Genomic DNA, 13,223 nt, shown 5'->3' on the forward strand with positions numbered 1-13,223 from the left:
GATATTAGGCATTTTAACCATGTTTTTCCTCAACTAAAAATCCAATCTCTACAATTTCTTGATTGACTCTCTTTATCGTCAATGTTTATCTATTAATACAGACAAGTTATCACATAGAATTAGTTAAAAACAATTGACTGAGAGCTGCACACCAATTGTCCCTATTTTCCTCCCTGGACATCCCCCTTGAGTACATAGCTATATATATATGTATGTGTATACCATTTCCACAATAAGTACATGAACCCGGGGAGAGAGAACACCCCTTTGGGCGATGGACGACGATGTGTGATTGTGTGTGCATTTTGCAAGTGCAAATTCATTACGAATATTTACACAATTTTGTGCTGGGAAAAAAGAATTAAAAAGCGTCCACCAGGAGTAACAGCAGCACCCTTCCCTGCTGGAGCGTAATGCGAGACTCGAAACAGGGGGTGGGATGGATGGGATCACCCTCGTGGCATGGTTGGTGGTGACGCTGCTGCAGGGGTGGTGGCCTCATCACCATCACCATCATCATCATCTCCTCTTTGTGTACGTAAGTCAGACGACTGACTGACTGACTATTACAGCCTTCCGAATTACAAACGAATTTTTGCGAAACGAAAGACAAAATGCGAATGGCGAAAGCAAAATGAAACGACGAGGGGGGGCGAGACGAGACAATGGCGTGTAGCAAAGAGAGCGGCGAGAGCAGAACAACTGGAACTGGAAATACAATAAAATCATAATAATAAAAGTAAAAAATCCATTTTACACCCCTAATAACGCTCCCGAGGACAGAGGCCAAAGGGCGGACAGGAGTCCTTGTTGGCGGCTGGTGGGAAATAGAGACACGGCGCAGCAATGAGCACGGGGCACAAGTACACGCCGCACTAAGCAAATGGCTACGAACCCCGGACAAGGAGGCGCACGAAACGGAGACGGAGACAAACAAATGAATCCAGTGAGACCAATTGCACGCGCCGCAGCTAAAAAGGACCTCCTCCGAAACACCCAAATAGCCACCCACATCCCACTTCACACACTCGTGTGTGTGTCTGTTCTCTTCTCCGTGCCCCGTTTTGTACATGTTTGTTTGCTTGCTTGCTTGTATACTCTCCTACAGTTAGTTATGATAATAATAATGGGGGCCAAGAAGAAGGAGGAAGAATAGGAGGAGCTACGAGGAACGAAACCAAAGCCATCGCAAATACACAAAATTGCATGAAAGCCTGAATGTCGTAAGGGGACTGTCATAGTGGACGAAAAAACATGGCAGCACAGTGAAATGGGAATACCCTCGGAGCCCGATATTATAGTTTCCTCTAAGGCACATAAGTGTATATGGGTATTATAATTACTATTTATTATTATTAATTATAATGGTTGAAAATGTCCACTGATTGAAATGTTTAGTGTATTTGCTTGTACTTTGCAGGCAAAGCAGAAAATGCAAAAGGAGAGCCGATCCTTCGATATTTTAGTGAAACTAGACAGTCTCTTGCAATATTAACTTATTTTTCTCTCTAATATTGATCTATAATGAGTGCAAAATAACTAAGATCTACATTTAATTTTCAAGTAAAATGTAAATAAATTAAAGACAGTAACAATAAGCAGTTATCACATGCTTTTTACTTCGGCTTTCAGTCAAAAAGTATTCACAAAATAAAAGGGTTACAACCGGCATAATTGTTAGGCGAATCGGGGTAAAAAGTTGCGAAATAAACCCAACAACAAACCCAACAGATAGCTTCACCCCATAAAATAAGCACAAAAAAACAATAAACCCCCTTTTTACGGACTGCAAGTACGACATACGAGCACCACGACAAAGACGCATGATGTCGAGTTCTCGTATAATTGTAGCATGAAATCAAACCACAAAACTAAATGCAATCCTGGTGAATGCGCAGTGTTTGCTGCATGTGCCGGATACGGGATGACGTCGAGTGTTGAGACTCTAATCCTTTTGGCATAGAAAAATCATAAAAAAAAAGGATGCCAAGTGGGCGCGCAGGTTGGCAACCCTGCTGTCTGCCGTGCCGTGTTCCCAGTGTCCGCTCTCCTTCTCCTTGTTCCTCTGGTTCCCTGTTTCTGTTCTGTTCTGTTTATACGGCTAACGGCTTTTTTACCACTACCCCAACCCCCACAGACGACGCCGAACGATGGCCACAACGAAATCCAAAAAGGGGGACAAACAAAAACAAACGACAAAAGCAACGGCGAGCGCAGCGCCATAAGATAAAGAGACCCGAGACCTCTCCATACGTACTATCTTCCCATCTGACTATCTCGCTCTGGCCGCATTCACACGATACAAGTGCGAGCCAACTCGAGCGATTGATTATGATTATTAGTAGGAGAAACCGATGACTACACCAGGCGATGGCTTCCACAGTGACTTCGTTCGTCGTCTTGGAACTGCCAGCCAAAGGTGAGGATGGGGCAAGGAGAGACGAATACAGGGACAGAGAGTAAAAGGTAGAGAGAAAAAAAGAAGGGGAGGGAGCAGAGCTCAGTAAGCAGCCGCGGAAAAACGAATTTAAATGAGCGGCATAACAGCCGCTTCTCGAACAGCAACAAACAAAAAAACAGATAAAACACGAGTACGTTGCACAGTGTCGGTCATAACAGTATGTAGAGCGACAGCCGGTTATCGGATAATTGATTAAACACTGAAGTTACTTGTGGGGTTTTTGATTTTTAATAAATGAGAAAATTAGAGTAATATGCTCATCCATTTTTTTTTTCAATTTGGTAACTCAAGCTCTTTTATTCTGGGACATCTAGGCGGACATGGCTAGATGGACTAACTTACTAATTTGTTACTTTCCTACACTGTAAGTACCCGGACATTTCGACTTTAATTGTAATATATTTTGACCCTTGCACTTGGTGTCTATTATTTTAACCGCAGGTGTCTGCCATCGTCTTGTGCTTCTGCTTGCTCCTCTTCCTCCTTTGGTAGCTACACATGCTACCACCCCCTTTGGGGGAGCGTGTAAAGTGGCAAACGACAGCGTCGCCGCTCATGTGAAATCTATAGGCATAAATTTATTGTTTTGTATTTTCGCTCGCTGCACAACCCGTGAGCGAGATGGAGATATGACCCCACTGCCCCCTCTTCTCTCGCTCGTTGGCTCCAACAACTTGAGTCTCGTTTACTTTTTCTTCTTGATTTGACTCTCCACACACACACAGTCACACACACATTCTTTGCATATTCTGCTCTCTTCTTGCACTCTTGCATTCTCGTTTTAATTAAGAGATATGGGGATACTAATATTGGTATTGGAATTGTCATTGCTTTTTGCATTACCTCCAAATAAATGCCATTTCCATTGCTTAATGTGGTTGGCATCGTGGCTGTTGTCGCTGTAGTTGTTGCTGTCGCAGCTGCAATTTGCGAGGATTTATTGAGATGCTCACAAAAGGCGGAGAAGCTGCTAAAGTCCATGGGTTTAATAACCTCCATTTTATTTAATTATTTACTTTTTTTGACAACAAACACTATAAAACACTATAAAATATCACAGTCGCAGTGTAGAAATCGAAGCCTTGTGGTTTCCGTCACGATTATTGATTTCAATTAAGCACTAATTATCATTCATTGCGCCCCCAATGACAACTATTTTGCACCTAGTTGCTGTGGTTGTTGTTGCCTCGGCAATTACATTATTCCGATTCCATTTCCAATACCATTCCGTCGTTTTGACTATCACTCCCACTCGCTCGCTCCCATTATTCTCGCGATTTATCGCGCGCCCGCTTCTCGTCTCTAGTCCGCTCTCGCTCGGCACCACACTTGGACTTTTTACAACTTTACACCGCGGCGCTCAAACAAATAATGAGCGGAGCGCATTGCGGACTAAAATACAAGAAACACTCCTCATCACACACACAGGCACAACGCGACGGCGACAGCGGCAGCAGCTAAAATCGAATGCGAATCAGGCAGCGCAAGAGAGACTCAAAAGAGTGGCAGAGGCAGGAGCGGAAGCGAGAGGCAGAGGAGAAGGGAAACCAAACAATCGTGAGATTAAGCCAAACGCCGTTTTGGGTGAATGTGAATATGAATGAGATGGGCTAAAAACTGAGACTTGAGACCGATACCGATACCGATGCGGACCGAGGAGCCTCAGACTGAGGTGAATGAGCGTCACTTGCAACAGAGACCGAGAGAGAGAGCGAGAGCCTTCGAGCGAGAGAGCCGGGCTCAAAAGAGAGAGAACGGGACATTAAATGTGACTGAGTAAGTGTGCACTGGATGGACGAGTTGAAGAAGAAGCACCAGCGGCGGTGGCGGCGGCGGCAGGCACATTGTGTCAACTCGGGTAATGTAAGCAAAGAAGAAGCACCAGCACTAGCCTGCCACACACACACACAGAGAATCGAGGAGACGGGGACACAACACACGGCTGAATTGGAGGCAAAAAAGCCAAGGCAATGAAACAAATGTACCACAAAAACTGTTGACGACATATAGAGAGCAGCGAAAGAGAGAGCGCGCGAGGCACTCAGTGGTCGAGGGAAGGAGATAAGGAGGAGGGTGTAATGACGGACGCAGGACAACAGCGGCAAAAGGGATAAAATAAAATAATAACAGCAGCCGCCACAGCGGCAGCAGAACGCTAAGCCTGAGAGGTAAAGCCATGAAAACGGATTAAAACACAAAAAGCAGGTACAAAAGGAGCATAAAAAGTTAAGAACTAATCTCACGAGAAACTACAGTCAGCTCTCACCACTTTCCATACGTTCATTCATTTAAAAAAATCCTTGTTTTAAATTATCGCAACTTTATCGTAATTAAGTTTTATATTTAGGGCTCATAAGACCCTATTGAAGAGTGAGGGCTCATGAAAAAGTTGTCATATCCTTGAAGCTTACTCCCCTTAATCTAAACTTATCTATAAATTATATAGTTTCAGTTTTGTATCTCCATCCAAAACCTTAACCTATGCTAATGCTACATATCTAGTCCCTGTTTATTTCTTTTGTTAGTGTATAGTATAAATATCTCGTTTATAGAACCTTGCCCTTTATATCTTTCTATTGATCTAGTAAGTCTATATCTTAATAGAAGACTGACATACGTTTTATATTGCAGTAAATTGCTGAGACTTTTCCCTTACTGAATGTACAGATACACGTTTAGCATGTGACAGATTTGAATTGTACGGGCTTGACTCTGATTATTGGCATATTGCAATTGTTTAATTAATTCGACCTTTGGGCAATCTACATACGCGACATACACACACACCTCGAGAAAGATTGAGAGAGAAAGAGGCAGCGAAAGATGGAAGCAGGGCCAAAGTGCGATAAGCACGTAGTCAGAGCAAAAACGAAACGAGATTATTAATCAATCCGCAAGATACAGATGCAGATACCACATGAGTGAGTGAGCGAGCGAAAGAGTGAGAGCGGCTGTCCAAGTGTGTGTTTCGGATATACGTACATGGATGAGCGAGCAGGGCGGATATAATCGCACACAGAATCGATGCAATGGCGACACATCTCCTCCTCGGCAAATGCATACGCGCAAGATCAGCGAGTGGAGAGCGACAGAGAAGGGCATCTTTCCTATCGTAAATTCGACTTAAACTAAATCAGCGGAAGAGAGAAGCAACCAAAGATGCGCAGGTAGACCGAGACAGGGGCTCTCAATGAGATATTTAAACTCGAACTGCAGACACAAAGCCCTCAATATATTGACGGACTGATGGACTGACTGGCCATTCGGCTTTATTGGTTAGAGACAGCCGACTTTTCCCAATGCTTTACGACTGACAGGTGTGAAGTGAAAAATGCGCCGACGCGGCAGCTGCACAGCTCCCAAATGCACTCGCTAGATCGCAGTGAGCACGAAAGAGAGAAGAAATAAGATGCGGCAGCAACACGTGAGGTGCACGCGCACAGTAGATTAAATCATCTAAAGATACATCTTTAAAGATACATCTTTGAAGATACATCTTTAAAGATACATCTAAAGATACATCTTTAAAGATACATAATTGAAGATACATCTTTAAAGATACATCTTTAAAGATACATTTTTAAATACAAAAATAAAAGTAATAATTTCATTTGCAGTATTTAAAAATGTTAAATGAATTATTTATATTATTAAAATAATAAAAATCAGTACGAATATAATTTTCAAAATAAATTGAAATCGTTCCACTGTTCAGCACAGCAGCAGTCGAGGCAGTGGCAGCCAAATGCTAATAAAATAATAAATCGAATGGCAGCAATAGCAACAAGCACAAAAGAAGAGCAACGACAGCAACAACAACAACAGCGGTCAAAAGCAAAGAGGCAAAAGGAACCAACAACAGCAAAGCATCCAAGCAGCAAGTCGAAGGTGGGCCCCGAAGATGGCCACAAAAAAGAATGGCCAAAGCCAGCACACACAACCTCCCTCCCTCCCGTACACATACACGCAGCCATTTCTATGCTCCGGTGTTCTAAATACACGTTGCAAAAATGCAAAAGGAATCAACAAAACAAAGCGAAAAGTGCTTTTAAGCTGCAGCCGCAGCAGCATAACGTGAAAAAAGAATAAGAGGAAGGAGGAAAAAGTGAGGAACGAAATGGGAGCTGAGCTCTCAAATGAGCACAATTAGGCGGCTGGCTTTATCGAAAACTCGCGCTCCGTGCAAAAGAAGAGGACAGGAAACGGCAACCGAAACGAAACAGGAACAGGTCACCCATTCTATATACATCCCCATCCCCATCTCCTTCCTCCTTTTTGCTCCGTCTCCCAAGTCACATATTGCGCTCAATAATTCAGTTCGTGAGAGCAGAGCAGCAGCCGCTGCTGAGGAGAGAGTGCCATCCATCCCCATTCCCCTGCCGACTGGCCAGGCATTTTGGGTGGGCGCGCACACGAAAAAGGAAAAAATTAAACATTGGATAAATCCAGAAAATGTAAAATTACAAACACACATTGCAGGCACCGGAGCAGCGACAGCGACAGCTGGTGGAAGCGAGATGGGGCGACACACTCGCATGGAAAACTAATACATACAGGCACAAGTACAGCCAACGTGTAGCTAGGCAGCAGAGCCAAAGCCAAAACCACCCGATGATATCGAATGAACAACAACAACAACAACAACTGTAACAACGATAAAACCAAGTCGTCCACCAACGCCAACGTCTCTGCCGGCTGCGCCGCAGCCGCAACAATCATCGTCACCAAAGAACTTCACCTCGTCGATACAACAACACCAAGAAATACTTGGCTTTGGCTCTTCGGCTCTGCTGCTTCTTCATCTTCTTCAACAAATCCGACTTGCTCCTGTTGTTGTTGTTGTTGTTTTTGTGGGTTTGATTGATGGCGGGCTGCCTTTACCGCTGCCGCCCCTCTGCCATTTGATAATGGCGGCGTCGCCCATTCAGTGCTGACCGAAAAAAGGTGTCTACATACACATACCAAATTCCTAGCTATTTTCAAGAGAAGTAGGTAACAGGATTTCACGTACATATAAAAATATTGAATTGAAATTTTAAATAGTTTCAAGAAATTAATTAATTCACCAAATTTTTAAGGATTTTGGCTAACTCGAGGTCCTTTCCAACCATAACAGAATGGTTATTATTTAAATTCCTAAGGAATGCTATCGCAGATAAATGTATTAATTTGTACATTATAAATCAATTATTTTAATTTAAATTAAAGCCCCTAACTAACTAATATTTTTGTACTAGTTCTTAGGTTTAGCTTTTTCAATCACCCAACTGGCTTGGCTGGTCTTTCCTGCGCATCTCCAGCGTCTGAAACTACAGTGGGAATGCGGCGAATCGAAGCGTCAGGTTGTACAATTGACTCCCGGGCCTCCACTTCGCTCTGGCTCATAATTTGACCCAAGCCTTTTGGCCAACGAGCTGCGGGTTCCACTGTGTTTGTGTGTGGTTGTTGTTGTTGTTGTTGTTGTTGTTGCCACCTCAAGGGGCAGCAAAAAGCGAAGCAGAGGCAAGAAAAACGAAACGAAAGCAACGGTTTTGCGCTAGGCAGAGCAGCCGGAGATGGGGATGGGATGGGGCAAGCAGGAGGAGGAGGAGGTGGTGGTGAAAAAGGAGAGGGAGGGGAAGTTTCATGTATTGCCGTTTTTGTTTCTGCCGCCGAGTGTGCAAAGTGGTTTGACATTTCCTCCGTTTTGGGCCGCTCATTCGCATTCCCATTCGCGAGATGAGTCGAAGGATGAGTAGGGAAAGTAGGATAGGATGAGAAGGGGGAGGAGGCGGAAGGAGCAGACTGTGGAGCATAATCCGAGCATCTCGTGTGAGCACCGTATTTCGGGTTCAAATTCGAGTGTACATGTATTTCTTTTATTTTGCATAAATTAAGCATAAGTGTATATTTGCTGTCGCTCCTCCTTCTCTTCTTTAGTGGCTCGTTTTCGTTTATTCGTCGTCATTTCGATTTTGTTTCCCCCATTCGGCAAGACACGCACACTCGTATAAAAAGGGGGCGGATACACAGACGGAGAAGTTGACAGACTTTTCACCTCTGATACCCCAATATGCCCTCCCTCTTCAACAGCTCAGGTGGTTGGGTGTTGACTTTGCTTTTTATTTAGTCAGATTTCCCGAGCTGTTATGGATTTGTCGATAACAGAAATGGAAATGGAGAGTATCGAAATTCTGTTTGTCAAAAAGAATGTTTCGATATATCACTGATACTTCTGGTTAAGTATTATCATACTTTTGGTTAATTCTGCTGAAATCTTTCAAGTACATTCCATATTTGATAAACATCTCAATTTGTAATGCTTTTATGCTAAAACAGGATGTATTTAGTTCTAAACATAACCCTCACTCATTAAAAGTTCAAAATAGTTCGATATTTTTGAAGCTTAATTAGTTAGTAGTCATGGTTAAAAGTGGATTAATCTCGTAATACTTTGGTAGTTGGACAACTCATGCAGGTTAGTATGATATGCGGGGTTAGTAGAGTAGTGTTTGGTATGGTAGCGTGGCTTTCGTGTCAGTGTTTCATTTTTTTCCTCCTTTTTTTGGGTTAAAGTCTTTCTTATCGGGGGGGATTATTGTTTGGACTGTTCACGGTCTATTGGCCCTTCGAAAGGGTGGCGGCGAGTGCTAGTTAAGGATTGATTTCAATTAAGGGGGGTTGATTTAATCAAACGGGCTTGCTTTTCGGGGCTGGTAGTGTGGTGTGGTGAGTGGTAAGAATGCATACATATGTATATAGAAATAGTAGATAGAGGGTACTCATCACTACATTGCGTTTGCGTACATTGTTCATGCTGACCAGATACATGGCCAGCTTATTGATGTCCAAGTTGGCCAGCTGGCTGACGTCGGTCGTGTTGAGGATGCTCAGCATCAGGCTGATGTCGGCGGCAGTGGGCATGGCTGGCATAGCTCCCGATCCGCCCACTTGCGATTGGGACTGCCCGGATCCGACGGATCCTCCTCCTCCGGCTGCTGCGGCAGCGGCTGCCGCTGCTGCGGACGTGCTGGCGCCCTGCGACTGCATCAATGCTTGCAGACTCCGGCCGCTGGGATCTGAAGAGCCCACCGTGGAGCCCACAGAGCCGCTGCCAGAGCCGCTCTGCAGCTGCATTTGCATCGACTGAAGCGTAGGCGTGGTGGGCACCGATAAAGGTGGCGTCGATGAGACCAGTGCCTGGAGCTGTGGGGCAATCACACACAGAGAGAGAGAGAGAAAGAGAGTTGGAGGCATTGGTAAGCGGGCAACAGAGATCAGGGATATCGTGGTTTCGGGTGAGATGGGCTTTAGGGTCGTGATTTTGAGGACGTTGGGGCACTCTGATCCCCATGTCCGTACATAGTTTTGCTGATCAGCTGTTGGCTGCTTTTGGGTTTATTTATAATCTATGATCTCGATTTCAAGTTTTTCATTTGCCTTGGGCTCTCCGTCAAAGTTCGGGTTTCAGTTCTAGTCCTCGTCCTGGTCCTGTCCGTTCTCTTGTACGCTAACTACGGTTAACTACGGCCAACAGCTAAGCAACAAAACTACGTACTTTTCAAAACACACTTTGACACTACAACATAATTATAATAATAACAGATAACAAGATAAATTATAAATCAGTTTTATTTTGGTTAGGCAAAGAAACGTGGACGTAGGCGTTAGATATTATTTTCACGTTAAAAAGGTATATTTTTTTATAATAAATTCTAGTTCATTTTTTTTGTATATTTCCGATATATTTAAATTTACGTTATTTTCGATGATATTGACCGCGACTTTTTTGTAGAATGCATACGAGACAGGGATACTCTGGGATGTACTGTGGATAAACAATGTCTAGTGGACTCACCTTGGCCTTTTGCTGCAGCTTCAGCTCCTCCTTCTTGTAGTTCCTCTGATAGGCGGTGATGACGCGACGGAGCCGCGTGTTGAGGTCCTGCATCGATGGCCACATGGTGGTGGCATCCTCAACGGCTGCCACGGTGGGCGGGTAGCTACCAGCAACGCTCTCCTCTTCGTCCAGGCCTAAATGTGAGTTGGAGTTAGCATGGTCGTTGGTTGTGGAGTTGGGGGCATTAGAGTTAGCCGCTTTGGATGATGGATTATTGGTGGTTGTGGTGGTGGTGGTGGTGGTAGTGGTATTGGTAATGGTAGTAGTAGTAGTGGTGGTGGTGGTGATGTTTGTGGTAGCATTGTTAGTGCATGATTCCGCTTGATCGCCTTCGGCACGGGCAATGGCAGCGGCTTCGTTTTTGGCTTCCCCAGCAGAAGGAGCAGCAGCAGATGACTCCTTTGATTCCTTTTTGATTTCATTTTCGTTATCGTTATCGATTTCAATTTGGCTCGTAGTTTCTTTATCTTTTTCGATTTTTTTCTCCGATTCGTTCTCTGACTCGCCATCGGCAGTCTTGGCCTCCATTGTCTCCAGATCTTCTCCAGCTTTCTCACTGGACGACAACGAGGTCGAGACTGCCGCGGCCTTTTTCTTGGTCTTGATTTCCGGATCTGTTTCTGTATCTGCCGATTGTGGTGGAGGAGTTGCTGATGATGCCTCCTGCTGGGCGGCCAACGTTGCCGCATTATCGACATTATCGCTACCATGGTCCGGCAAGGGATCGGCTTTGGATTTGGATGAGGATTCGGATTCGGAAGCATTTGCTGCGGTTTCTTTTTCGCATTCCTCCAGCTCGTTGGCCTTCGTTAGCGTTTTTGCGTCGTTGCCGTCGCCGATGCCGCCGCTCTTACCCGACGAACTTGGCCGCTCCGGGTCAAGGAGGAGCAGCGAGTCCTTGTTGCTATCGCCGGTGGTCAGTTTGCCAGAGTCCGAGTCTTTGGTCGTGGTGGTGCCATCATCGTCCACCTCGTCGCCATCGTCGTGCTTTGAATTTGCATCGTCTTCGTTTCTGTTTTGTGCCACAAAGATTAAGTTTTGGAATAAAATTATCAAAGATATTAAGATACTTAAGGTGTTCTAAGGGGGTGGTGGTGGTGGTAGAGTATATCATGCCAAAACGTAGTTAAAACGTTCTTGTAAAAAGCACAGAGAGAAAATTCACAACACACACACACGCACGCACACACATTCAACGCAATGGCAGATGGAGATCTCAATGCTTTGGATGTTTGTGCGTGTAAATGGGAGATACCATATAAGGAAGCTCTATTACGATCCTAGGGTTCTCACAGGTGTAGATAAATTCGGTAGATTTTTATGAGAGGTCTTTAAATCTGCAGTAATCGAGTTTTGCATTTTAACATCTTCATTTAAAACCGTAATATTTGCACATTTTCTAAGAGTGAAAGCATGATTTTCATGATTGGGAGGAATGTGCGTGGTGTGCGTGGGAATGTTAATGAGTTTTAGCAAATTCTGTTTCCTGTTTTAGCTTCAGCTTGAAATACATCTAGTCGGGGGGCTATTTTAGTACTTGTGTGTGTGGCATATGTGGGATTACTTAATGATATTTATGCAGGAGTGCGCCAATCACATTGATTGATATATTCCCTATCATCCGGTGTGTTTTGGGATCTTCAACTCACAGCTAATTCGTTCTTTAATTCTTTCTTTAAGACAAAATATACTGATCTGTGCCTATCAAATCTACTGATCAGCATGTTATGAGGGGTCCAGCTGAAGTTCCTTTATAACGTCTTTCCCTTTAGAGGCACCCTGAATTCTTGAGATATTTTTAAAATTTATAGATTTTTTATAGAATTATTTTTAAGTTCCCTATTTCTTATATAAAAATATTCTATCCTAAACACACCGGATTTTAATATGGTTTTTATTTTGGGTATTTATTTATATTTTTTTGTTTAGTTTCCGTTTCGAAAAATGAGACTTACATCGGCAAATTCGTGACAGCCAGATCGTCGCCGGCAGCACCGGCGCCCACATGGGTCACAAAGCACAGATTGGGATCGGCGCGCATTTGACGATACATTTCACAGCCATGCTTGTAGGTTCCAACCAACAGACTCTTATCACAACAAATGGGATTCCACCATGAGGATGGCACTTGATCTGGCGTTGGCGGCGGGCGAATGGGGAGCTCGCTACATATGATATTCGGTTTTCGTATTCGGTGGTCGATGATGATTTACATTCATGGATTTTGGAGGGAGATTTCACACAGAGAGAGAGAGAGAAAGATGCGCGAGAAAAGAAATGCGTTGGTTTAGTATAAAAATTTCAAATTTTGGTTCAATAATTTTGTTGTTGTTTTGGGTTTATGAGTAAAAATAATAATAGGAAATGACAAAACCAATAAAAAGAAAGATCAAATCATACGTATCATAACATTAATAATTAGCCAATTTGCACTACGGATTTTTACCACTACAAAAATGCAGAGAAATTCATACAAAAGCAACATAATAATAATATCAGAAATAAGACACATCTTATTTCTTCTATTGCCTTTGCTCTGGTGTTGATTTTTTGTTCTTTTTGAATTTTGAATTCATTAGAAAAATACACAAAAGATACACGAATAAAAAAGCAATGTGAAATTTCGATAATAGAGAGATAGTAGCAGGGATTTCCCTATTCGCCAGCATATTTTTTCATCTTCTTAAATGGAACGAGCGATTGACAGAGCGAGCGATGGCGATTTTTGGGTATTATTATTTTTAGGGATATTACCTTTCCAGATTGAGATTCAGATTCATATTGAGTGCCAGCTGCTGCTGCTTGGCTTTCGTACTGCTGCTGTTTTTTGTTTGTTTTTTTTAACATAATATACGTACATGTATATATAGATATTCGCAATGA

The 13,223-nt window shown here is 43.4% G+C and overlaps 1 protein-coding gene across 11 annotated transcripts in view; it reads right to left on the minus strand.

The window, feature by feature from the left end:
- kis (chromodomain helicase DNA binding protein kismet) overlaps positions 1 to 13,223 on the minus strand; it is a 45,592-nt gene that overhangs the window by 8,538 nt on the left and 23,831 nt on the right. For 4 of the 11 annotated variants that reach the window (XM_017166268.3, XM_017166264.3, XM_017166269.3 and 1 more), the window contains exons 9-12: positions 12,296 to 12,505; positions 11,195 to 11,352; positions 10,299 to 10,474; positions 9,248 to 9,646 (exon numbers count right to left, since the gene is read on the minus strand). In XM_017166268.3, coding sequence (XP_017021757.1) covers positions 9,248 to 9,646; positions 10,299 to 10,474; positions 11,195 to 11,352; positions 12,296 to 12,505 — 943 coding nt within the window. Of the gene's footprint in view, positions 1 to 3,304; positions 3,813 to 9,247; positions 9,647 to 10,298; positions 11,353 to 12,295; positions 12,506 to 13,223 lie in introns of those variants that run through there. The other 7 variants (XM_070287639.1, XM_017166267.3, XM_017166259.3 and 4 more) reach the window with 3 other exon arrangements.

The sequence above is a fragment of the Drosophila kikkawai genome, chromosome 2L (assembly GCF_030179895.1).
Source record: "Drosophila kikkawai strain 14028-0561.14 chromosome 2L, DkikHiC1v2, whole genome shotgun sequence".
Classification (NCBI taxonomy): domain Eukaryota; kingdom Metazoa; phylum Arthropoda; class Insecta; order Diptera; family Drosophilidae; genus Drosophila; species Drosophila kikkawai.